Genomic DNA, 25,103 nt, shown 5'->3' with positions numbered 1-25,103 from the left:
GGGGAGGCGGGGAGGCGGGGAGCCCGCCGGGGGCGCGCCGGAAGGAGCTCGGGAGCCTCTGGGAGCGCCCACGAAGAGGGGCGGCGCGCGCGAGGGAGCGCCAGGGCCAGGCCTCACTTACAGGTTGATGGTGCGTTCCAGGGTGAGGGGCTTGGTCTGCTGGATGTACTTGTTGCCGAACTGGTTGACCCCCCGGGGCCAGCCGGTTTGCGAGCGATTGGGCGGCACCACAGACATGCTGGCGAGCTCGAGTACTGGCGGCGAGAAGAAGCGGGGCGGGCAGGGAGACTTTCCCTGCGCCGGCAGCGGTTATTTGCGTCCCCCTCAGCAGCCGCCACCGGCCATTAACAGGAGAGCGCAAGAGGAGGCGAAGGCACGCCGGAAGTGCATCCGGAGCCTCTGGCGGCAGGAAGTGGAGAGGCGGTGGCCTGCTTGCCTAAGCGCCACTGGGCCAATCGCTGATGAGATGGCCGCAATATCTGGAGCTTCCATTGGTAAGTCACGAATGGGTTCCACCTCCTCTTACTTTTATAATTCCTATTGGGCGGCGCTGGGGAACACGGGAAACGGGCATTCTGGGAATTGTAGTCAGCTTAGGGAAGTAGCTGCTTCATCAGTGTGGCGTGGGTCTGGAGCTTAAGAGGAGATGAATGGGAAGCGGCCAGCTGAGCCCAGCCCGGGCCGGGCGGGGAAAAAGGGAAAGAAGGAGGTGATAGCGGAGTTTTCGGACGCTGTCACGGAAGAAACCTTGAAAAAGCAGGTGTCCGAGGCCTGGAGCCGCCGGACGCCGTTCCGTCACGGTAACTGGGCGCTGTGGAGGGGGAGCTGCCGCCCGGGGTCGGGCTCGAGTCCTGCCATCGAGCCGAACCCCCGAACCCCCGAACCCCGGGCGGCAGGGCCGCGAGACAGGAGGCCCTGGGAGACGGCGTGACGGCGGCCACCTCTCACTCTCCTGCTGCTCTCTACCATTCCAAGTTCGGTGTGGGTTTAGAAATCCGAGAAGACCGAGAAACGTAGGCCCGAGAGTTTGGGGAAGCAGAGGGCACGCCGAGTTCGTAGTTCCTCCGAGGGCAGTGATCGGTTATCCCAAAATAGTGTAGCCAGGGCATTTGTGGTGAGCTGCCAGACAGCTGGCACCCGAGCTTACTCGCCTTTACACGCCTGTGAGCCGGCCACGCGACCCGTGGAAGTAAACGAGTGTTGAGCAGGGGAAGGAACCCACCTTGAACGATTCCGGCCTCGGCTTCAGATGCCGCTTTAGAGGATGAGAATTCTGCTTTGCATCACGCTTTCCCTCCTAGAGTTTGCCGTGATTTTTGTTTCAGTCGTGAAGTGCTTTGGAGGGGGGTGAGTCCTGGGTGCCTGGATGCACGTAGAAAGGGAGAGCCTAGTGTCTAAAGGCCAAGCTCTGTACACGCAGGGACTTGTCGATACCCTCAGCTGTAGGATGGAAACAGTGATGATATGTCTACCAAAGGGTTGCCCAGGAGATGAAGTGACCTCAAGGGTGTAAAGCACCACTGTGTTTGGCACGGGGTGGGTGGTGGTGGTGGCTATTAATATTAGAGGGTACCTAATCTAGAGTATCAGAGGCAGTAGGGAAAATGTTGAGACAGAAATCAAGGCATCAGAGAGTTAGCTAGAACTGATTAAATATATATATATATATGCCTCTAACTGTAACCTGGGGAAAGAAAAGGCAGGGTCAAAGAAAACTTGCCAGCCAGTAATGCTATTCTCTCTTTCCATTTTTTTTTTTTTTTTTTTTTTTTTTTTGCAAGGTGGGTCTGCAGAGGGAGAGGAGAGGGAGAACCTTAAGCAGGCTCCCCACCCAGTGTGGAGTCTGCTGCAAGGCTCTACCTCACAACCCTGAGATCATGACCTGAGCCGAAATCAAGAGCTGGATGCCTAACCTACCCAGGCACCCTTCTATTCTCATTTTTAACTTGCTTGTTTAAGTTTGGGGAAAATGAATAAAGAATCTAAAATATATTTAGTTCAATAGCTAATTGTCAAGCTAAAGAACTCATAAAAGTAGGGTACCTGGGTGGTGCAGTGGTTGAGCGTCTGTCTACCTTCAGCTCAGTCATGATTCCGGGGTCCTGGAGTCAAGTCCCACATCAGGCTCCCCACAGGAAACCTGCTTCTCCCTCTATATCTCTGTGTGTGTGTGTGTGTGTCTCGTGAATAAATAAATAAAATCTTAAAAAAATAAAAATTTAAAATATTAAAAACTCATAAAAGAGCAGGAACCTTAATTTAGTGATATCACCAGTACTCCTAAGGACCGGTATTTTAAGTACAATATGTTTAAAAAGGAGTCTTGAATGGGTAAAGAAAAAAGGGAAGAGCTTATACTTCTTCCCCCTAATCTTTAAGTACTAGGTTTCTGAAAATTCATGACCATTCCCTTTTGTATTCTCTCTGCTCTGCTAATCACATCAAAAATATAAAAGGAGAAAAAGCCATAAGTAATGTTTTCCTTCCAACAGAGGCCATTGTCATGGACATGGATCCCTTTCTTCACTGTGTGATCCCCAACTTCATCCAAAGCCAAAACTTTCTGGAAGGGCTTCAGAAGGAACTTTTGAACTTGGACTTCCATGAAAAGTATAATGATTTATATAAGTTCCAACAGGTATTTATGTCCCTTTGACATTTACCCTTCCACTTCAGAAATTCATTATCTACGAAATCATTCATTACCTTTAGATTTGAGGTTTTAAATCGAGTTTGCTTTGGAGGGTCCTTGCCTTGACATTGTGAAAAGCACTCATTCATTCCACATGAGCTTACTGAGTATTTGAGTGGTTTTTTGTTTTGTTTTGTTTTTGGGTTTGTTTGTTTGTTTGTTTGTTTTTTAGCTTACTGAGTGTTAATGATGTGTTAGGTGTATTGCACGGAAGCCTCTGACAGTTCCTTGTCAGACTTCAAAATCTAAAAATAAGAGAGGTGCTAGTGATGATGACAGATAGTTAAGAAATACAGTAAGCCAGTGAGTTAAGTACATTATTGAAATAAAAGGGGGCGGGGGGTAAGTACATTTTGGGAATTAGTATGCTGAAGAGAGTTGTATGTTGGAAAATAATACCCATTTAAATTTTTGAGTTCACGTCTTTATTTTAGGTGGCTTGATGTATTGCAGTATGCTGTGCATTGCAGTACGCCCATGGAGAGTTAGATCTATTCTTTTTTTGGTGGACTATTTAATTTGGCAGGAAAGACCACATCAAAATCAAGGCTGGTATTTCTACTCTTGAAAGACAGGGCTCAGTCCAGGTACAGAAATATAGGTCATTGGTTTCCCCAGCTTGAGGGAAATATCTTTTTAGTGCATGATGTACATCACTCTTGGAAATCCTTTATAAAATCTCAAGGATATCAGCTCTTAAAAATCACAGAATAATGTAAAAATGAAAAAGATGAAGAATTATTTTGTTTTCTTTGCATTTAACCCTTTGAATTCTCTTTTATTTAGGATAAGAGAGTAAATAACAGGATTTCCCTCTCCTACTTCTATTCTTTTGCACTAGAGCTGATTGTATCCCCCGGTCTATCTTTGGGCCTTATACATATAATTGAATTAGCCAATTTAAATACACACACCATACAACTCTTAATAATGCAGGAAACCTGATGAAAATGAAGCTGTTATCTTAGTAAAGTTACATAGGTTAATTAAAAGCCACAATTGTCCGCCTTTGTAATTATATCAACTTCAATAACACTAATAACAATAACACTAATAACAACAATAACACTAGGTCTCTTTGTTGGTTTATGGACATATGTATCTCTGATTACTAAAACTGAGAAGTCAAACTGGTTTTTACCTAATGCAGTTTGGTAGATGAAAATACTTCTGTGATGTCAGTGAGTGGCAAAATAATAAAAAGGACCCTGGGTAATGAGAAGGGGAAAAAAAGATTACTTTAGATCACATGGGTGTTTGGCAAAACTCTTCTCTGCTGTAAATAGTTTTTACTACGCTCACTTTGGGACTGAACTTCATCCTAAAACAGTAAATGTAAAACCTATTTTCAGTCTCCTGTCCCTTCAAACTTTGCTTGTATCCCCTTTTCTTTGCTTGTGCTATGAATCGCCTTAATAATTAAGTGTATGACGTCTTACAACCCTCCTAAGCAAGTGTGTCACTAGGAGTTGCCTGATATTCTTTATATCTTAAAGCAAGTATTATTGAGTGCTTGCTTTATGCCATGCTAAGTGCTTTTATAGTGATTAATTCATTAAGTCCTCAACAGTCATATGAAGGAGGTACATTACTATTCCTGTTTTACAGATGAAGGGAATACATCTGTCTTTTTCTTCTCTTCTGGTCCACCTCTGTGACATACAAAAGAAAGCTGTTCCTAAGGAAAAAATACTTTTGACCTAACTTTGCCTTTCACCTCATTCCTCTGCTCCTCTCGACAGTAAAGTTCCATATAAGTTATATGTATTTTCTCAAATACTTTCCCCATTCTTGGTTAAGCCCACTTTTCATCAGGCTTTTACCTACAACTCCACTGAAACTACATTTTCAAGGTCACTCACAACTTTCATATTAATGAATCCAGGCATGGGTTTTCAGGACTCATTTTACTTGACCTCCCAGCAGCACTTGAGCTACTATGTTACTTCTTTCTCCTGGATACATTTTCTTTACTTTCAGAGAGCCATGTTCTCTTGGTCTTCCTTCTGCCTCTCTAGCAAGCTCTTGGTTTCCTTTGGTAGGTCTTCATTTTGTACCTGCCTTTTTTTTTTTTTTTTTAGATTTTATTTATTTATTAGGAAGAGAGAGCAGGGGAAGGAATAGAAGGAGAAGGCGACTCCCCGCTGAGCAGGGAGCTCGACATGGAGCTTGAGTCCAGGATCCTGAGATCATGACCTGAGCTAAAGGCAGAGGCTTAACTGACTTAGCCACTCAGGCCCCCTGTACCTGACTTCTTAATGAGAGAGTACTTTAGGGCTTCGCCCTTGGGCCACTTCCAGGCCGATTTCCAGGGAATCCCATGGCTTTGCCTCTACTCTTGGATATGTGTTAAGTGGCTCACACTTAGGTCCAAAACTAAACTCCTGATCTTTTCCTCCTAAATCAGCTCCACCTGCAGTTTTCCCCATCCCAGTGAATCGATCTTTCTAGGTGGCTTCAGCTAAAAACCTTCAGGTCCTCTCTCACCTCATACCAGTTCGTCAGGAAATTCTGCAGTCTCTGTCTTCAAAACATATTTAGAAAAACCCACTTCCTTCCACTTCTACTACCAACAGCTAACACCCAGTCTAAGGCATCTTTGCCTCTCATGAGGATTATTCTGTTAGGTATTAACTAGTCTTCCTTCTTTCACTCTGCCCACCTACACAATCACAGCCATTGTGTTCTTTTAAAACAACAATGGACCCTAGAGAATTGAAAACGTGTTCACATAAAAACAGGTACACAAATTGTCATAGCAGCATCATGCATAATATCTAAAAAGTGGTAAGAACCCAAATGTCCATCACCGGATGAACGGACAGGTGAGTGTGGTCTTTCCACATGATGGAATACTACTCAGCCAGGAACAGGAATGGCATGTAATGCTGCTGCAACATGGAGGAGCCATGGGAATGTGTTGAGAGAAGCTAGATGTGCAAGGCCATGTGCCATAGGATTCTGCTTATATATAATGTCCCAACTACACAAACCCCTATAGAGAGGCAGAAAGTAGATTAATGGTTGCCAAGACCCTGGGGGAGAAGAGTATGAAGGACTAACTGCCTAATGGATATAATGTTTCTTTTGGGGGTGGGGATGATAAATGTTCTGGAATCAGTAGTGGTGGTCTCACAACACCGCAAATATACTAAAATCCATTAAATTACATACTCAGTTAAAATGGTAAATTTTAAATTATGTGAATTTTATCTCAATTTTTTAAAATGTACATGGGATCCTGTTACTCCCTTGCTCAAAACCTCTAATGGTTCCTCATTTCGTTGGCAGAAGGAATTACTTAGAAGAGCTCCCAGGCATCCTATTGCCTCTTTGGCTTCATCTCCTGCTCTTCCCCACATTCCCTCTGCTCCAGCCACACAGTCTCCTTGGATTTCTAGGCCAGGCATGCTTCACACTCAGGACCTTGAATCTTCTTCTTCTTCCTTTTTTTTTTTTTTTTTTTTTAAGATTTATTTATCTATTTTTAGAGAGAGAGAGTACAATGGGGAGGGGCAGAGGGAGAAAGAGTCCCAAGCAGATGCCACACTGAGCAGGGTACCCGATATAGGGCTTGATCTCATGACCCTGAGATCACAACCTGAGCCAAAATCATGAGTCAGACATTTAACCAACTGAGCCCTCCAGGCATCCTGGAACCTCAAATCTCTTTGCCTAGATATTCCCTTGGCATGTTTCCCAACGTCCTTCAAGGCTTTGTTCCACTCAGCAAAACCTAGCCTGGCCACTGTGTTTGTACTCACAAGCCCCTTTCCACTTCTGCACGCCTAGTAACCTCATACCCTGCTGGTTTTCCCTCTGCATTTGTCACTTTCTTTCATACTAACCATTAGCTTTTTATGTTTACTGTCTGTCTCCATCAAAAAGAATATAAGCTCTACTGTCAATAACTCTTTAAGTATTTGTTGAATGAATAAGGCACAGAGGGGTTAAGTAACCCACCTGAGCTCCCATTAGAGGGGCCGTGCATCACACACAGGCAACTTGGCTTCAGAGTTCAGGCTCTTCACCACGATGCTAATACTGTGAGGGCACTCCCTGAACTGCTTTCCTCTGTGTGTCTAATAGATAAAGGAAATGCTTTTTTTTTTCCTTTTTTCCTTTTTTATGATCAAGTCTGATGATTTGAAGAAGAGACGAGAGCCTCACATCTGTGCTTTAAGGTAAACAACTGATCATATTTGTCGGGTGCGGAAGATGTTATGTCATATAACATTATGTTATTATCCCATTTCATAGAGGAGGAAACAGACTGAGAGATTAAGTAACTTCTTCAGGCCTTCCTAGATGAAGACAGAGGGAGCTAAGATGCAAACTCAAGTCAGTCTGAGTCCAACTTCTCAGTGTTCAACCTTGTTAGTAATCAAGGAAACACTGCTGGAACCATTTTTCACATATTAGGTTGGAAAATATTCAAAACCCCCAGTGTTAACAAAGTATAGATCCCTTTATACACTGCTGCAGTTTTTCTTAGATGATGGTTTTAAAAACTATCAAAACTTAAAATTGTGCTTATTTTTTTGTAGTGTCATTCAACTTAAAAGAATTTATCCTGTAAAAAAAAAAAAAAAAAGAATTTATCCTGAGAAAATAATCAAGGATATGCTCAAAAATCCCATACAAGTTCTCGTGTTGTAATGTTTAAAATTATGAAAAAAAAAATTAAAGATTAATTTAGAAAGAGCATTCACGTGTTAGAGGAGGGGCAGAGGAAGAGAGAATCTTTTTTTTTTTATCATTAACTATATTTATTTTTTTTATTTTTTTTTTATTTTTTATTGGTGTTCAATTTACTAACATACAGAATAACCCCCAGTGCCCGTCACCCATTCACTCCCACCCCCCGCCCTCCTCCCCTTCTACCACCCCTAGTTCGTTTCCCAGAGTTAGCAGTCTTTACGTTCTGTCTCCCTTTCTGATATTTCGCACACATTTCTTCTCCCTTCCCTTATATTCCCTTTCACTATTATTTATATTCCCCAAATGAATGAGAACATATAATGTTTGTCCTTCTCCGACTGACTTACTTCACTCAGCATAATACCCTCCAGTTCCATCCACGTTGAAGCAAATGGTGGGTATTTGTCATTTCTAATAGCTGAGTAATATTCCATTGTATACATAAACCACATCTTCCTTATCCATTCATCTTTCGTTGGACACCGAGGCTCAGGAAGAGAGAATCTTAAGCAGACTCCCCCTGAGTACAGAGCTTGATGCAGACCTCAGTCCCACAACCCTGAGATCATGACCTGAGCCAAAATCAAGAGTCGGATACACAATCCACTGAACCACCCATGCACCCCAAAACAGTGAAAAATTGTGTACAAATAATATGACCATGCGTTGAGATTTATATAGATGATGATACAAGCATGAGCAGGAAACTGCAGCAGTTAAATACAATATGTGTGAACTTTTACACATGAGGACGAAAAAGTTAAACCTGATTTCACTAATTCTAAGATACGTTTTCTTTTTTTTTACATGTCAGCACTGCTGAGATCCGGTGTCTCACAAATTACTGTTGTGTCCCAGTTTAACTGGCAACACTTTTTTTTTTTTTAAGCCATTTTTTTTTAATTTTTTTAATTTATTTATGATAGTCACACACACAGAGAGAGAGAGAGGCAGAGACACAGGCAGAGGGAGAAGCAGGCTCCATGCACCGGGAGCCCAACGTGGGACTCGATCCCGGGTCTCCAGGATCACGCCCTGGGCCAAAGGCAGGCATTAAACCGCTGCGCCACCCAGGGATCCCAACACTTTTAAGTAATATGTAAAATAATACTTCTTACAGGGGAGGCATGTTAGACTTGATGCAGTGCACTTGTCAAGAGAAAAGATGGCAAAACAGCACACACAGTGTGAATGATTTTTCAAAAAGGGATCTGTTTGGCTATCTAAGTGCAAAGGAAAAGACAGAAGAATGGAATGTTTAAATCTGGCTAGTAGGATTTCAGATTTTTTTTTAACAGTTTCTTTTTACTTATAGAGTGTTTTTCCCCACTTAGTTTTGCTACAGTAGCACATGTTACTTTGTAATAACTTTTTTTGTTATGCAGAAATCATTTTTTCTCTTTTTTCCTCTGGGACATTTTCGTATATAAATGGCAACCTGCACAGATGGTTATTTCTTCCAGATTCTGAAGTATTGCTCATGAATTAACTGTAACTCATAATATTTCATATTTACTTAGACCTTTTGTTGTTGTTGTTCCAAAGAAAGGCAGTCACACTTTAAAATATCCCCTTAGTTCACAGCATGACTCTGGTAAGCATTTCCTTTGGGACTGAGGTTCCATTCTGTACCCACAGGATAACAGCCAGATGATGTGAGAGATGAGATTCCATAGTCTATAGAAAGGTGATCTTTATACTTACTAGTTGGGTTCTGTGATTTTTCTGATAAATTCAATTAATAAATGAGAATAATGATAAAATAACCCTGTCCTTATGACACTCTCATAGAGAAACTATAGAAAGAGCTTTTTATGGAATACATTTGAGGAAACCAATACTACCAGTAAAAGAAGGATTTAAGGCTTTGATAATAATTGCTTAAAGTGTCAAGATTTTGCAGAAATGTTTGCCACCCACAACCCAAGCCTCCTTCAGCACTTTGCTAGTTCATTCAATATAACTTGCAACTCTGTTTTTGAAGTTACATGGCACTTCTGGTTAGACCAGCCTAGCACAGTGCTTTATAGAATTTTTTGGATTGGCAATGCATAGTGTAGATTAAAATTTTAGGAGATCAGCCTGGAGACATGATATTTAATTATGAACAGCGTAGTTGCATTTTATGGGAATTTGAGTTATGTACATTTGGAGGAAGATGATCCAAAAACTGTCTGTGCAAAATGTGAACCGATATAAGTCCTTTCAAAATGTTTTCAATTCTTCAAGAGTAGCATAATTTCAAATTTGATTGGCTGAGTGAGTTATAAATTGTGTTAAAGAGATTTCTATAGAGAGCCACATTAGCTGTTGAATGGGAATGTTCAGCATCTCTTATTGGTATCCTGCTAGCATCAGAACTTCTATGAGAGTTTTTCCAGATCCTACACAGCATAATATTCACCATTATTACAGCTTAAAGTTTTTAATCTGCAACAGTGTCACCCAAGTGGTCACTAACCAGTGGAATAGTATTAGTGCTGGAAAATATATCTAAAAATCAGTAACCTCAGAAAGGAACATCGGTGTGATAAATTATGAGAGAGGGCAAAGCACTGCTGTGATAGGGCATAATATGAATTTAAGAGGAAGAAAGTAAAATGAAACAGCAGAACAAAAATCTGTTACAGTAGAGAGATTTGTATTTTTTTCTCTTTATTTCGGTTCCAAGTCCTTAAGGGGCTACTGCAGCCTCTAGGAAAAAGTAGCTGTGGCTGAGATCCAAACACTATGGCTAACAAGTTACCCTTGTTGACATTTCTAGGAAAGTTCTGTTTGAGGATTTCCGGACCTGGCTTGCTGACATTTCCCAGATTGACCTGGAATCAACTATTGACATGTCCTGTGCTAAATATGAATTCTCCGGTAAGAAAGATAAAGCCCTTGATGTCTGGAGGACTCGCAGGCTTTTAACTAAACAGTGGCAGCAAAATAGCATTGGCGTGCCAGGATCCTAGACTTGCACATGTCCCCTCACAGCAGTGGGAGCTTCTTAAGAAGGAAAATTTGACCCGGCTCAAACACCGAAACACCCATCTTATTGGAAGGGATAAAGCGGTGGTTCTCTTTGGTGGAAATATGATGGAGGCCATTGACCAAATTTTCAGAAAAATGCTGATAATGCACACACATGCCGACTTCGGGTACAGTGTCAGGAAACTCAGAGGTAGTATTGTAAACTACTCTTAGGCTTCCTAGGGAGCAAATATCGCTTGGAGCCTCTTTTTCTTTTCTTTCTGTTGTTATTGTTTTTGAAGGTAATAATGGACTACATTCTTAAGGAAAAAACTTGGAACAGCATAGAAGGATGCATTGTAAACCTTGACAGGCTCCAGCACCTTCTCTTTGTCTCCATTTCTCTTCAGAGGTATCCTTTGTCACCAGTTCCCTTTTGTGAGCATAGAAATGTCTTTTTGAAAACGTGTTTGCTTTTTCACCTGAAAGAAAAAGTGTTTTGGTTTGTTTACTAAGTGAAATTTTGACTTGAGTTTACTCTCATACAGTATAAAGTATAATGGGGAAGTATAAATTGGTAACAACTTTTTAAGGATAACTGAGTGATACGCAGGACGAGTCCCAATATACACGCTTTTTAAAAACTTTTTCCTTTTTAATTGAAATAATTTCAAACCTACAGAAAAGTGGCAAGCTTCACACAAATAATTTTTCCTGTTTTACTTGAGAGTAAGTTGCTGTACTGCTCCATAATTCCTATGAACTTCAATAATTCCTACAACAGGGACGTTCTCCTAGATGATGGCAATAAACCATCAAAACTAGGAAATTAAGGGGCGCCCAGGTGGCTCAGTCAGTTAAGTGTCTGCTTTTGCCTCAGGCCATGATCCTGGGGTCCTGGGATCAAGGCCCACATTGGGCTCCCTGCTCTGCAGGGAGCCTTGCTTCTCCCTTTCCCTCTGCCTGACGCTCCCTCTGCTTGTGCTCTCTCTCTCACACACATACTCTCTCTCAAATAAATAAAGCCTTTTTTAAAAAATCGGGAAATTAAGATCAATACATTATTCCCATCTAATCCATAGGCTCCATTCAATTTCAGTTATTTGGTACTTCTTGGCCAAAGGATCCCATCCAGGATTACACAGTACACGTAGCTGTCATGCCTGGTTTGGTCTCTCTCAATCTAGAACAGTTCATCAGTTTTGCCTGGACTTTCATGGTTTTAAGGTTTGCAGATGTCTCATTTGGTAAATCTTCCCTCAATTAGGTTTGTCTGATGCTTCCTCGTGATTAGATTCAAGCCTTGCGTTTTTGGTAGGAATGTTACAAAATTAATTATGCTTTTTTTTTGTTTTGTTTTAACTACATCAAGTGGTACATGGTTTCTATGTGTATTGGTCTAGTCATACTAACTTTGATTACTTAAGGTGGTAGCTGATGTCACGTTTCCCACTGTAAACTTAATTCTTTTTCTCTCTGTAAGTTAATAAGAATTTTTTGGGGAGATACTCAAAGATTATGTAAATATCCCATTTCTCCTCCAACTTTAATTTGCTTGTTTTAGCATCCTCTGCCATTTCTTGCTAAATTATTACTTATGCAGTTGCCAAATGGTAATTTTTTTAATAATAAAATCATTTCCTTTACACTTATTAGTTATCATTCTGCTGTAAAGGAAACCTTCCCCTCTTTCCATTTGTTTATTCATATATTTGTCAGTGTAGACTTAAGGGTTACTGTTTATATAATGGGCTATAATCAGTTGCTGTATTATAGTGATGCTCATACTGTCCCTGATTTAATCAATGGGAGCCCCTTTAAACTGATTTCCATGTCCTGTTGATGTGTCCCCATCATTCTTATATATCTTATTTCCTAGCAAAACAAGATTTTTCAAGCTTGTCTTATATTTCCCCTGCTCTAGACTCAGAGTCTGCCAGTCTTCCAAAGAACCTTGGTTGCTTTTAGTGATAAATGCTGCTTAAAAATCAGGATCTGGACGCTAGGTGTTTTTGCTATTAGGGCATCACTGCTCCCAGGCCTTTCAGTAGAAAAGAGGCAGCAAACACGGATGCATGTACATTCACATGTGAATTTATGTGTTTATCTAGAAGATCTAGAAATATGTAGATATCTGACTATATAAATATCTACATACATAGGAAACTCAATTCACATTGATTCCTACAGTTCCAGTTCAACACCATAGGGTTAATCCCACATTTCTCCATTTCCGTATTTGTAATTTCCTTCCTCAGCAATGAGAACCATGGTTTCCATTATTTTCAGTGTATTTCTTTATCAAAACAATCCCTCCATGTGTGAACAATCACAGTTCACTGTAGCATACCTTCCCTCTCCTGCCCTGCACGGATGCCTACCTTGCTTAGTCCCACCTGACCCTTTTAGATGTTTTAGCTCAGGAAATTAACAGGAACCAGTACCAAAAGATCTATGTACAGTGATGTTCATTTGGTCATTGAAGCATTTTTCTTAATAGGTGAGAAATGGAAACAAGTAGAAGGGTTTTTTAAAAAAGATTTATTTATTTGAGAGATCGAGAGAATGTGAGTGGAAGGGAGGGTCAGAGGGAGAGGGAGAAGCAGGCTCCCCGCTGAGCAGGAAGCCCAATGTGGGGCTTGATCGCAGGACCCTGAGATCATGACCTGAGCCAAAGGCAGATGCCTAACTGAGTGAGCCACCCAGGTGCCTAGGTAGAAGATAATTAAAGGAGAAAGAAGATAATTCATAATCTGTATAGTAGAATAACTATACAGCCATTAAAAAAATCAATGACAGGTGTGTATAGTGATAGAGATGGACACTTGCCAGATAATAAAACATCCACCAAAGAATCATTGTAGGACACCCATTTTTTCTTTAAAGCAAATGTGTATAGGAAAAATACTGGAAGAATATATGAAAAAAATACTGTTAATGATTATCCCTGGGATCTGTCCGTATATTTGCTCTTTAGTGCTTTTAGAGTTTTCCATATGCCCTGTTTTATGTCTCTGATTATAAAACAGGAATGATACATGTCATTTCAGAGCTGGAGGAGCTCACAGTACAGGTGAACATCAGATGGACCAGTATTAAATCGCAGGATCAGATTAGTGGCTGCTCCTTGTGGTCACAGGGACGTTAAAGTATGTGTTGCACTATTGCAGATGCCCTCCTCTGCCATGACGACGAGCTGGAAGGGCGCCGGATAGCCTTCATTCTGTACCTGGTTCCTCCCTGGGACAGGAGCTTGGGGGGCACCCTGGACCTGTATGACGTTGATGGTAAGACAGGCACATGCTCATAAGCACTAGTAGCCACTTCAGAGCTCTTATACACAATGCATGTACTCCTCCAAGGAGCTGGAAGCCATTCAATCGGGTGACAGTCTCAGGGGGAGTGGACACCAGCCCTGACAGCCACCTCTCTACATTGTACTTGGAATCATTACTCCTGAGGGGGAGTCTGTTGACATGAGGAGTAGTCATTCCCTACTCCTGAGTAATGACCGTGGAAAGTGCAGCGCCTGGAAAGCTACTTGGAGCCATCGGTCTTCCGGGGCCAGTCCATCTGACAGGAAGTCAGGGTTGTTTCCTAATGACCAACACCAGATGTTGACTTTAGAAAACTTTCCAAACTTATTGTCCCCCTCCTCGATAACAGACAGATGCCATAGTAAGAACAGTGGTCACCTAGTGGAACTAGCAGGCATGAATGAAACAGATGGAAGGGGGTGGCATTTTGGGATCTGCAGGGTACATGAAATTCCCCTCAGAAATCTGAAAACTGTCAAAGTGAAACAAGGCAGCCTGAAAGTATTCAGTGGTAACGAAGTCACATTTGTGGTTGTGTTCTCTCCTGGTGCAGAACACTTTCAACCAAAGCAGATTGTCAAGTCTCTCATCCCTTCATGGAACACATTGGTTTTCTTTGAAGTGTCTCCAGTATCCTTTCACCAGGTAAAGATTATAAGCCACAAATATATAGCGTACTAGGAATCATGCCTTTTAGTCCTCTGTTAACAAAATGTGACAGCTTCCTGTTGGACTTCCATGGCCAGGTGGTACCCACATCCAGTGTGACAGATCTGGAAATTGGCACGCCCTGGCCAGTCATCCTCCCACTTAGCTGGTACATTCATCTGCTGCTCTCCTTGTCCTTTCAGGTGTCTGAAGTCCTATCTGAAGAAAAGTCACGTTTGTCTATAAGTGGCTGGTTTCATGGTCCTTCACTGACCCGACCTCCCAACTACTTTGAACCTCTCATACCTCGGAGCCCTCACATCCCACAAGATGTAAGGATAAACGCCTGTTCTTATCTTAGAAGCTTTACTGTATGGTTTGTTTTCCTGATAATGAAACTGGACTTTGAGTTTCCTCTTTCACTTTTCTTAGGTAAACTTTTGATAGTGTTTCTCAGGCAGTTTTCCAGCACTTTTAAGTGTAACAAGGAGAAGATAATAAAGTGAGGTTTTGCATATATTTTACTAGCATGAAGTGATGTAAGAACAAAGACAATAGGAATTGTTAATTCACATTTTGCATCTGCTGCTTCTTTGTAAGCATGAAATTTTGTATGATTGGATCAACCCTACTTATCTGGACATGGATTACCAAGTTCAAATTCAAGAAGAGTTTGAAGAAAGGTCTGAAATTCTCCTCAAGGAGTTCCTTAAGGTAAGCCAGCACATCCTGTCCAGTCTATCTTGGGGACGTAAGTAGCAGGCCCTAACAAAATCTCATTGTTAAAACAACTTGTGCTTTTGTCTTTCTTGCTGCTTGGATGGGTGAATAGACATCACTAAAGGAGTTTTTGGTTAGTTCCTGGTTAGAATGTTTGTATCATCCTTTTCTTCCAATAAAATATATAAGCGATGCTAGTAGCTAACGTTGGTATTGGTTGTATGCTTAGTGGGTTAAGAGTCCCTAGTGTGGGGATGCCTGGGTGGCTCAGCGGTTGAGCGTCTGCATTCGGTCCAGGGCATGATCCTGGAGTCCGGGGATCGAGTCCCACATCGGGCTTCCTGCATGGAGCCTGCTTCCCCCTCTATGTCTCTGCCTCCCTCTGTGTGTATCTTTCATGAATAAATAAATAAATAAAATCTTTAAAAAAAAATAAGAGTCCCTAGTGTGTTACCTAGTTATCTGGAATCTCAGTGCTACACACACAGACACACACACACACACACACACAAACTTCTATGCTTGAGAGGGAGCTGTAGGTAGCTTCCTTCCTATTCATTTAGCAAATATGGTTTCCTAGAAGTTTACTATTGCTTTTAGTAAAAAATAGATTATTAACTGATCATCATGTATTAATGAATGTTTGACAATGACGAGACAGTGTGTTTCAGCAGAGAGGGAAGTATATCAGGAGTCAGAAGACTTTATATTCATGTCCTGGCTCTGTGGTTTTATTAACCTGAGCAAGTCACTGAATTTCCTAGAGCTTTTAATTCATCATCAGTGAAACTGGGATGAGAGCTGCCTTGCTCATATTGAAGAGTTGTTGTGAGAGCCAAACAAGATGTGGTGTGGTGCTTCACAGTTGACCCTGGGTCCCATGGAAGCACAAACCCAAGAGCTTTCCTCCATGAGAAAAAGATTGAGACAGACTCATACTGTCTCTCACTCTCTCTGTCTCTCTGTCTCTCTCAGAACTTTAAAGCTGACGTTAGCATATCAAAGAATTTGAGAAGTCTTATAGTAAATAAACTTGTTTGATCGTATTTTATTTAGCCTTACCTAAACCAGGCTTTGGGATCCTCTTTCCTCCTTTACAGCTGATAGGGCTACTGTTTTGAGAACACTCCTTGGGAAGCTATGTTAAACATATACATAGAAAGCAAATTTCAATAGATTAATCAGCTTCTTGCTTTACACTTGGCTTTTTCTATTTAGAAAGTTGGTTACATAAGGGTGAGGCCTACAGAGACTCTCAGTGTGATGACGTTGACTGTTAGGCAGTTTAACTGTTTTTCCTCACGTCTTATGAATTGAAGAGACTGTATTATGATCTTTGTTTTATAAATACAGTAGTCTGAGAGGTTTAGCGATTTGACATGAGCTGTACAACCACTAGTGGAAATAGCCCAAATTGATACTGGAGTGTCTTGGCATGCTGATGATTATCAGTCTTTGTTCTGGCTGCACTGTATCAGGCCTGGGGGATCTTGGGCAAAGGGGATGAGTGTCTACTGGCCTTTTTAGGAATCAGCCAGCAGGATTCTGCAGTACAGTCCTGCCTGTAAGACCAGTGTGGGATCCTAGGGAGACTTGCAAACTGCTTCTTTCTTTGCTCATTTTCCAGCCTGAGAAATTTGCGGAGGTCTGTGAGGCTTTGGAGAAAGGAGATGTGAAATGGAGCAGCCGAGGTCCCCCTAACAAAAGGTAGCATCCAGACATTTGCTTATGCATTCAGCACCTGCCTATTTGTCTTCCAATAATAGGACATCGGCCCTGGTGATGTTTCATTCCCAGGGACATCCAGTAGCACACCTTGACAGAGCCTACTTGTGCTTGAGTTGGATGTGTAAGGACTTAGGGAGTGGGGTACAAAACTGGTGATCAGCTTTTACCCCATGAATAATTGTACATCTGTGCCTTTGATAAACAGCCTGGCATCACTGCTTTCCAGGTTTTATGAGAAAGCTGAGGAGACCAAGCTCCCCGACATTCTGAAGAACTGCATGGAATTATTTCGCTCCGAGGCTCTGTTCTTGCTGCTGTCCAACTTCACAGGCCTCAAACTTCACTTCTTGGCCCCTTCAGAAGAAGATGAGATGGAGAACCAAAAAGAGGGAGAAGGAGCCTCTGCCACTGATAACACTGAAGAAGGGACAAGCCACAGCTCCCCTGGGCCAGAAAGCAAGCAGACAGCCTTCCGCAGCTGCAGCCAGCAGAGCCAGGAACAGACAGACCCGGAGTCAGAGGAAAACGAAGCAAAGAAAGGTAAGCCATGGTTATGATTCATCCTTAGTGACCATTAAGCATTCACCATTCAACCATTGATTCATCCAGCAAACATTTCTTGAGCATCTGTGATCTGCTAGGCCTGCTTCGGGAGCTGGAGAACAGAACAAAGTCTTCGCTCTCCCAGAGTTTATATTCTAGAGGGAGAGGACAGAGCTTAAACGTGTCCACAAACCACAATGAAACCATAATGAGAGGCATTTGCAGAAAATTTGAATAGGGTTGTGTGCTGAGAAACAACCCAAGTGGCCTCTGAGGTGACCAGGCAATTAGAAAAGCCTGTCTCAGGAGCAGTTGTCCAAGCTCAGATCGGAATAACAGGAAGAATCTGTGGGAAGAACATTCTAGTTTGGAGGAGCAGCCATACATTTTATTAGGCTAACAATATATCAACACTGGACAGAAATAGGACTGACTTTGCCCCCAAACTACTCTAAAACACAAGAATATCAAAGAAAGGAAAGTGAATGGCTTATTTCTGCTAAGGATCAATAATAGCCTAAGAAAAACTTGCTTGAATTTGGGCAGATAGGTAGAAGGAAACTATTAAAAGTAGATGAAGTCTAGGGGCACCTGGCTGGCTCAGGTGGAAGAACGTTTGACTCTTGATCTCGGGGATGAGTTCGAGCCCCACATGGGGTGTGTAGATTAGTAAAAAAATAAATAAATAGACTTAAAAAAAAAGTACAGGAAGTCTTTCCTTCTCCACAAACAAGATCAAAAAGAGAAAAAGATAGTGAATTTAAGAGGTTAGACTTCTGTGGAAATTTTGGCACCAGTAACTGAGCAGCTACCAATTCAGTGTACACAGTTTGGCACCTACTAAATCAGACAAGAACATCTGGTGCCCGATTCCTCTCCTCAGTTTTACTCAGCCTGCTTACATTCTGTTTCTTGAGAAGGACCCTATTGCAGTCAGAAGAGCAAAGACAAGAGAGATAGGTACCCACGGAAACAAAGCCAGCAGCGAGACACAGAATCCACAGCAGCGTAACACGATTCTGTGGCCTCCCAAACTGACTGACCTGTCGCTTTGGTCACCGTAGATACTTAGAACAACCAGAGCCAGGTGGCTTTTTCTGTGCCAGTCAATACACAGGATAGCCTTTCTTTAAGAAAAAGGTTGACTTTCCTTGAGAATCGATAATGGCATCTATACTTAGACCCTAAAAGAAATCAGGTGAACATCAATGGGGCCTTGTGGGCTTCTTAAAAAAGTATTTGTTAACTTCTCTTCCTTTTTGGTTTCATTTTCATGGGAACCTGGAACTTGGAAAATATCTATACAGGCAGCCAAAGATGCTTTGTTCTATTACTGAGCATCTACTGGTTGCAAGTCACTGGGCCAAAGCAGGTGGCAATACAGAGGCAAATGTGAAAAGTAACTGTTTGTAAAGTTTATCATCTTAAAGAAAAAAGTGGTGACAAGGCCAGAACTTTTATAACTTTAGAGGTTTTATAACTTTAGGATGTTAAATGTAACCTGCATGGTACCCAGAAAGAAAATAGCTATAAAATAATACATAGGAGAAAATGAGAAAGGAACTTAAACATTTTCAATAGCAAGAAACCAACTAAACACAAAAGACTATAATACAGGAAATGAGGGACAAAAAAGCTGTAAGGCTTTTAGAAAGCAAAGAGCAAAATGACAGATTTAAATTTCTCTTTACTAGTAGTTACCTTAAATGTAAATGACAATCAAAAGACAGAGATTGACTGAATAGACAGCAACACAGAACTCAAACTATCTGCTGTCTACAAGAGACTCACTTGTGATCCAGAGACACAAATAGATTGAAAATAAAAAGATGGAAAAAGATGTTCCATGCAAATAGTAACCAGAAGAGAGCGGGAGTGGCTCTACTTATATCAAACAAAATAAACTGTGTTTTTATTTATTTATTTTTAAGTAGGCTCCACGCCCAGCATTGGGGCTCAAACTCATGACCCTGAGATCAAGAGTTGCAGTTTACCAACTGAGCCAGCCAGGCACCCAAACAAAATAGACTTTAAATCAAAAAGATTAGGGTGCCTGGGTGACTTGTGGTGGACTGTCTGCCTTCAGCTGCGGGCATGATCCCGGGGTCCTGGAAGTGAGTCCCACATTGGGCTCCCTGCATGGAGCCTGCTTCTCCCTCTGCCTGTATCTCTGCCCCTCTCTCTCTGTGTCTCTCATGAATAAATAAATAAAATATTTTTTTTTAAAAAAGAAAGATTAGAAGAGACAAAGAAGTACATTCTATATTTTTAAAATTCAGTACAGCAAGAAGATACAATGATTACAGATGTTTCTGTACCTGATGACATTCTGAAAATAATATGAAGCAAAAACTGACAGAATTGGAGGGAGAAATGAGACAGTTGTCCAGTAGTGGCTAGAGATGTCAGTGCCCAAGAGGACTGAACACGATAAACCAGCTAGATGTAACAGGTTTAACACAGAACATTCTGGGACGCTTGGGTAACTCAGTGGTTAAGCACCTGCCTTTGGCCCAGGACGTGGTCCTGGGGTCCTGGGATCGAGTTCCACATCGGGCTCCCTGCATGGAGCCTGCTTCTCCCTCTGCCTGTGTCTCTGCCTCTCTCTCTGTGTCTCTCATGAATAAATAAATAAGATCTTTCAAAAAAAAAAAAAAGACTTCTGATCTGTGAAGACAGAACGTCTTTAAAAAAAAAAAAAACACAGAACATTCTACCCCACAACAATGGCACATACCTTCTTCTCCAGTGAACATAGAACATTTTCCAGGACAGACCATAATTTAGGCCACAGATTATGTCTCGGTAGATTTTAAAAGATAGATACTGGGGTGGGTGGCTGGCTCAGTCAGTGGAGTGGGACTCTTGGTCTTGGGTTGTGAGTTCGAGCCCCACGTTGGGTGGAAAGATTATTTAATATCTTTAGAAAAGTGAAAACTTAAAAAAATAAAGATATCATAGATAGTACCCTCTCTGACTACAACAGGATGAAGTTAAAAAGAAGCACATTATCAAGCCCAGAAAAGACATGAGGAACCTAACTGAAGTGCATCTTCTGAGTGAAAGAAGCCAGTCTGAAAAGGCTATTTATTGTATAATTCCAACTCTATGACCTTCTGGAAAAGGAGAACTAAAGAGAGTGAAATCAGTGGTTGGGAGGGATTAGGACAAAGGGAGGGATGAAATAGGTGGAGCAAAAAAAAAAAAAGAAAAGAAAAGAAATAGGTGGAGCACAGGGCGTTTTTATGGCACTCAAACCAATTCTGTAAGATACCATAATGATGGATGCTCAACATTATGCATTTATCATCACCCATGGAATGTATAGCACAAGGAGTAAACCCTAATGTAAACTATGGACTTTAGTCAAAAATGACGTATCAGCATTGGTTTGTCAATAGTAACAAGTGAAGCACACTAAGACTAAGGTGTTAATAATAGGAGACACGGCAGGCAGCTGGGGAATCCATTTAAACTTACAACATTTATTCACGTTATAGTTTTTTATTTTGGGAACTAAATGTGTATTCCATCAAAAATTTCTTAGAAAGAAAGAGAGTGTCAAGGCTTTCCCCTCAAATAGTACACGACACATTTCTGACAATCACTGTAAGACTGGTTTGGTGGAGCAGTAGCTCAGGTTTATGGGAATGGCTTCCCTTTAGTACTGCATCTTTCCTATTTACTGTTCCATCACAATCTAGCAGTTGCATCAAAGTTTGTTTATTTTTTTTAAGTAGGCTCCACACTCAGCATGGAACGTAACAGGGGGCTTGAACTCACAGCCCTGAAATCAAGAGTCAGATGCTCAACCAACTGAGCCACTCAGACGCTCCTGTTTCAAAATTATTTTAAGTTTTTTCTGGCTTTCTGTTATTTTTTCTTAGACTCAAGTGTTCCCACATGCCAGGGGGAGCTGAGGCGTTGGAAGACCGGTCACTACACTTTGATCCATGACAACAGCAAGACTGAATTTGCCCTGGACTTACTTCTCTACTGTGGCTGTGAAGGTAAGAGGCAGAAAGGACCACAGTGAACTGTTCCCTTAAGAAGGGAGTCTCCTGGTGGCTCTCTCCAGCTGAACCAGTTTAGAAGTAATGTGCCTTGGCCAGAATCGCAGATCACAGAAGCTCCCTGTTGGAAGGGATCTTGGGGGGTCGTGAACTTCAGGCTCCAACCCAGAGGATTTTATTTTTGACTCAGGTATGGGGGATGGGGACCAAACCATAATTTCCCACCAACTAACCCCCCAGATCTACATCTTTTATGTAATTGTCCTTCCAGGTGCATTTTACATTTAATTCTTCATTTTCAATTCTTACTCAATGTTGATTGAATGGTAAATTCAAGCTTATAGTTCATAGAATCAGTTACTAGTACTGAGCTCACAGATTCCCCAGCTTTAAGCAATGTGGGATCAGTGATGTAAGAAGATGATGGAGAGCTTTCTGAATGCTGTTTGTTTTCCCTTTGTAAGGCTGGGAGCCAGAATTTGGTGGTTTTACTTCCTACATTGCCAAAGGTGAAGATGAAGAGGTAAGTTGCTTCTGACAGCAAACTATCCTTTTTAGTCCTTTTTTTTTTTTTTTTTTTTTTAAGATTTTACTTATTTAGTCATGAGAGACACAGAGAGGCAGAGACACAGGCAGAGGGAGAAGCAGGCTTCCCATGGGGAGCCCGATGCGGTACTCGATCCCGGACCCTGGGATCACACCCTGAGCCAAAGACAGACAGTCAGCTGCTGAGCCACCCAGGCATCCCTCCTTTTTAATTCTTGAGGAAGCTTTCATCCTTCAGAGACCCAGTCTTTTGACCTTCTGCCAGTGTCTTTAGCTGATAAATCCATGATGATCTCCCTGCAGTGGTTCTAATTTCTAATAGTGTGTATTCAGCAGACAGGTGAACAGAACAGAGCAATTCATTATATTGTATATACATTATATTAAATTCAATGAAAGGATAGAAGGTAAAGGTGAAAATTTTTAAAGACTAAAAAAAAAAAAGAAAAAAAAAGGAGAGAAAATGTAACCTCAACTCCATGGCCAACTAACTCAACAAAGCAGGAGAGAATATCCAATGGAAAAAGGACAATCTCTTCAACAAATGGTTTTGGAAAAATTGGACAGAATGAAACTGGAGCATTTTCTTAGACCATACACAGAAATAGACTCAAAATGGATGAAAGACCTAAATGTGAGACAGGAATCCATCAAAATCCTAGAGGAGAGCAGAGGCAGCAATCTCTGTGACCTCAGCTACAGCAACTTCTTGCTAGACATGTCTCCAAAGGCAAGGGAAACAAAGGCAAAAATGAACTATTGGGACTTCATCAAGATAAAAAGCTTTTGTACAGCAAAGGAAATGGTCGACAAAACCAAGATAGCTGACAGAATGGGAGATGTTTGTAAATGTCTTATCAGATAAAGGGCTAGTATCCAAAATCTGTAAAGAACTTATCAAACTCAACACCCAAAGAACAGATAATCTATTCAAGAAATAAGCAGAAAAGGGACACCTAGGTGGCTCAGTGGTTGAACGTCTTGCCTTTGGCTCAGGATGTGATCCTGTAGTCCTGGGATCAAGTCCCACAGCGGGCTCCCTGTGAGAAGCTTGCTTCTCCCTCTGCCTGTGTCTCTGCCTCTCTCTGTGTATCCCTTATGAATAAATAAATATTAAAAAAATAAGCAGAAGACATGAACAGACATTTCTCCAAAGAAGACATACAAATGGCCAACAGACACAGAACAAAATGCTTAGCATCACTTGGCATCATGGAAATACAGATAAAAACCACAATGAAAGACTACCTCACACTTGTCAGAATGGCTAAAATGAACAATTCAGGAAACAACAGGCGTTGGTGAGGATGCGGAAAAAAGGGAACCCTCTTACACTGTTGGGAAAGCAAGCTGGTGCAGCCATTCTGGAAAACAGTGTGGATCTTCCTCAAAAAGTTGAAAATAGAGCTATCCCACAACCCAGAAATTGCCCTACTAGGTATTTACCCCAAAGATACAGATGTAGTGATCTGAAGGGGCACCTGCACCCCAATGTTTATAGCAGCAGTGTCTATAATAGATGCCCAGATGTCCACTGATAGATGCATGAATAAAGAAGATGTGGAATATATATACAAAGAAGTATTACTCAGCCATCAAAATATGAAGTCTTGCCATTTGCAACAACATGGATGAAACTAGAGGGTATTATACTAAGTGAAATAAGTCAGTCAGAGAAAGTTATATGATTTCACCCATATGTGGAATTTATGAAACAAACAGAGAAGCATAGAAGAAAGGAGGAAAAAATCAAACAGTGAAATCAGACAAGGAGACAAACCATAAGAGACTTTTAATCATAGGAAGCAAACAGGGTAGCTGGAGGGGTGAGGGGTGGAGGATGGGGTAACTGGGTGGTAGGCATTAAGGAGGGCACATGATGTGATGAGCACTAGGTATTACATAAGACTGGTGAATCACTGACCTCTACCTCAGAAACTAATAATACATTATATGTTAATAAGTTGAATTTAAATTTATATATCGATCGATCAATCTATATATATATATATATATATATCTTTCTAGGAGCACCTGGCTGGCTCAGTTGGAAGAGTAGGCAACTCTTGGTCTCGGGGTCATGAGTTCAAGCCCCCTGTTGGGAATAGAGATTACTAAAAATAAACTTAAAAAAAAAGTACCCAGCAAGGAATAAAGATGCCAAAGGATGATCAGTAAGCATTTATTCTACTCTACTGAGAAATTGCACGTAAGCTAATAGTTACATGGTGCATTCCCATGAAATCTTTCAATATAGTAAGAAATAAATGCATTAGGTAAAATATTTCTGGGTATGTACTGGAATGGGACTCACGAAAATGCCTTGACAGCCAGAGGCTCCTCCTAGTAAAGGATCTTTTTAAAGATCCTCTACTGCCAGTCTGAGTACATGATGTGAAAACCATCTGTTTCATGGTGAATCATTGAAGAAAAGAGTTGAGAATAAGTTCTGTGTTCTGATGTGTCATTATATTTACTTATTTCAGCTGCTAACAGTGAATCCAGAAAACAACTCTTTGGCATTGGTCTACAGAGACAGAGAGACTCTGAAATTTGTCAAGCATATTAACCACCGAAGCCTCGAACAAAAGAAAGCTTTCCCAAATAGAACCGGTTTCTGGGACTTTTCATTTGTCTATTATGAATGACAGGGCTGGGCAAAACTGAAAGAAAGAGACCCCTCCTCGGTACTGGGAAGTACGCAAAAGCCACGAGGTGACCCGTGTGATGGTGTCCTTAGAATCTGTGTGTGGTAGGACTCCTCATCACTGTCCTCAATCTAGACCTTGGGCTTGGAGCCAGGTATTTCTCTCTTGATTTAAAAAAAAAAAAAAAAGGCTTTTTTTTCTTTTCTTTTCTTTTCTTTTCTTTCTTTTTTTTTATGTTCACTTTTTTGTTTTCCATATGGGCTTCCTTAGTGATTTTTTAAAAGTTTTTGTGTGTGGTAAAATATACATGACATAAAGTGTACCATTTTAAGCAACTTTAAATGTACACTTCAGTGACATTGAATACACTCATGTGGTTGTGCACCTGTCATCACCATCCACCTCCAGAACGTTTCCATCTTCCTGGACTGGAGCTCTGTCCCCATTAAAGACTAACTCCCCACCCCCAGCCCCTGGAAGCCCCCAGCCCTATTCCACTTTCTGGCGCTCTCGGTTCATAGAAGTGGAACAATACAATATTTGTCCTTCTGCAACTGGCTTATTTCACCTAGCATAAAGACTTCAAGGTTCA

At 41.3% G+C, this 25,103-nt stretch overlaps 1 protein-coding gene across 3 annotated transcripts; it reads left to right on the top strand.

Annotated features, from left to right (window-relative positions):
* Positions 1-57: 57 nt before the first annotated feature.
* On the top strand, positions 58-25,103 carry OGFOD1 (2-oxoglutarate and iron dependent oxygenase domain containing 1). 3 transcript variants are annotated; one of them, XM_049104222.1, is made up of 13 exons: positions 58-494; positions 2,493-2,638; positions 6,830-6,876; positions 10,158-10,258; positions 13,519-13,635; positions 14,219-14,310; positions 14,517-14,645; positions 14,914-15,027; positions 16,661-16,740; positions 16,988-17,301; positions 21,192-21,314; positions 21,782-21,840; positions 23,892-23,996. In XM_049104222.1, exons 1-13 carry the CDS (start codon positions 128-130, stop codon positions 23,979-23,981), a joined length of 1,779 nt encoding a protein of 592 aa, XP_048960179.1. In that variant the 5' UTR covers positions 58-127; the 3' UTR covers positions 23,982-23,996. The 3 variants fall into 3 exon arrangements, with proteins under 3 accessions (XP_048960179.1, XP_025303339.3, XP_025303338.1); XM_025447554.3 differs by lacking the exon at positions 23,892-23,996 and adding an exon at positions 24,350-25,103 and having other exon boundaries at positions 62-494; XM_025447553.3 differs by lacking the exons at positions 58-494; positions 23,892-23,996 and adding exons at positions 555-800; positions 24,350-25,103.

This window comes from Canis lupus, chromosome 2, assembly GCF_003254725.2.
Source record: "Canis lupus dingo isolate Sandy chromosome 2, ASM325472v2, whole genome shotgun sequence".
NCBI lineage: Eukaryota > Metazoa > Chordata > Mammalia > Carnivora > Canidae > Canis > Canis lupus.
The sequence above is the reverse complement of the archived record's forward strand: the minus strand, read 5'-3'. Positions and strand labels throughout refer to the sequence as shown.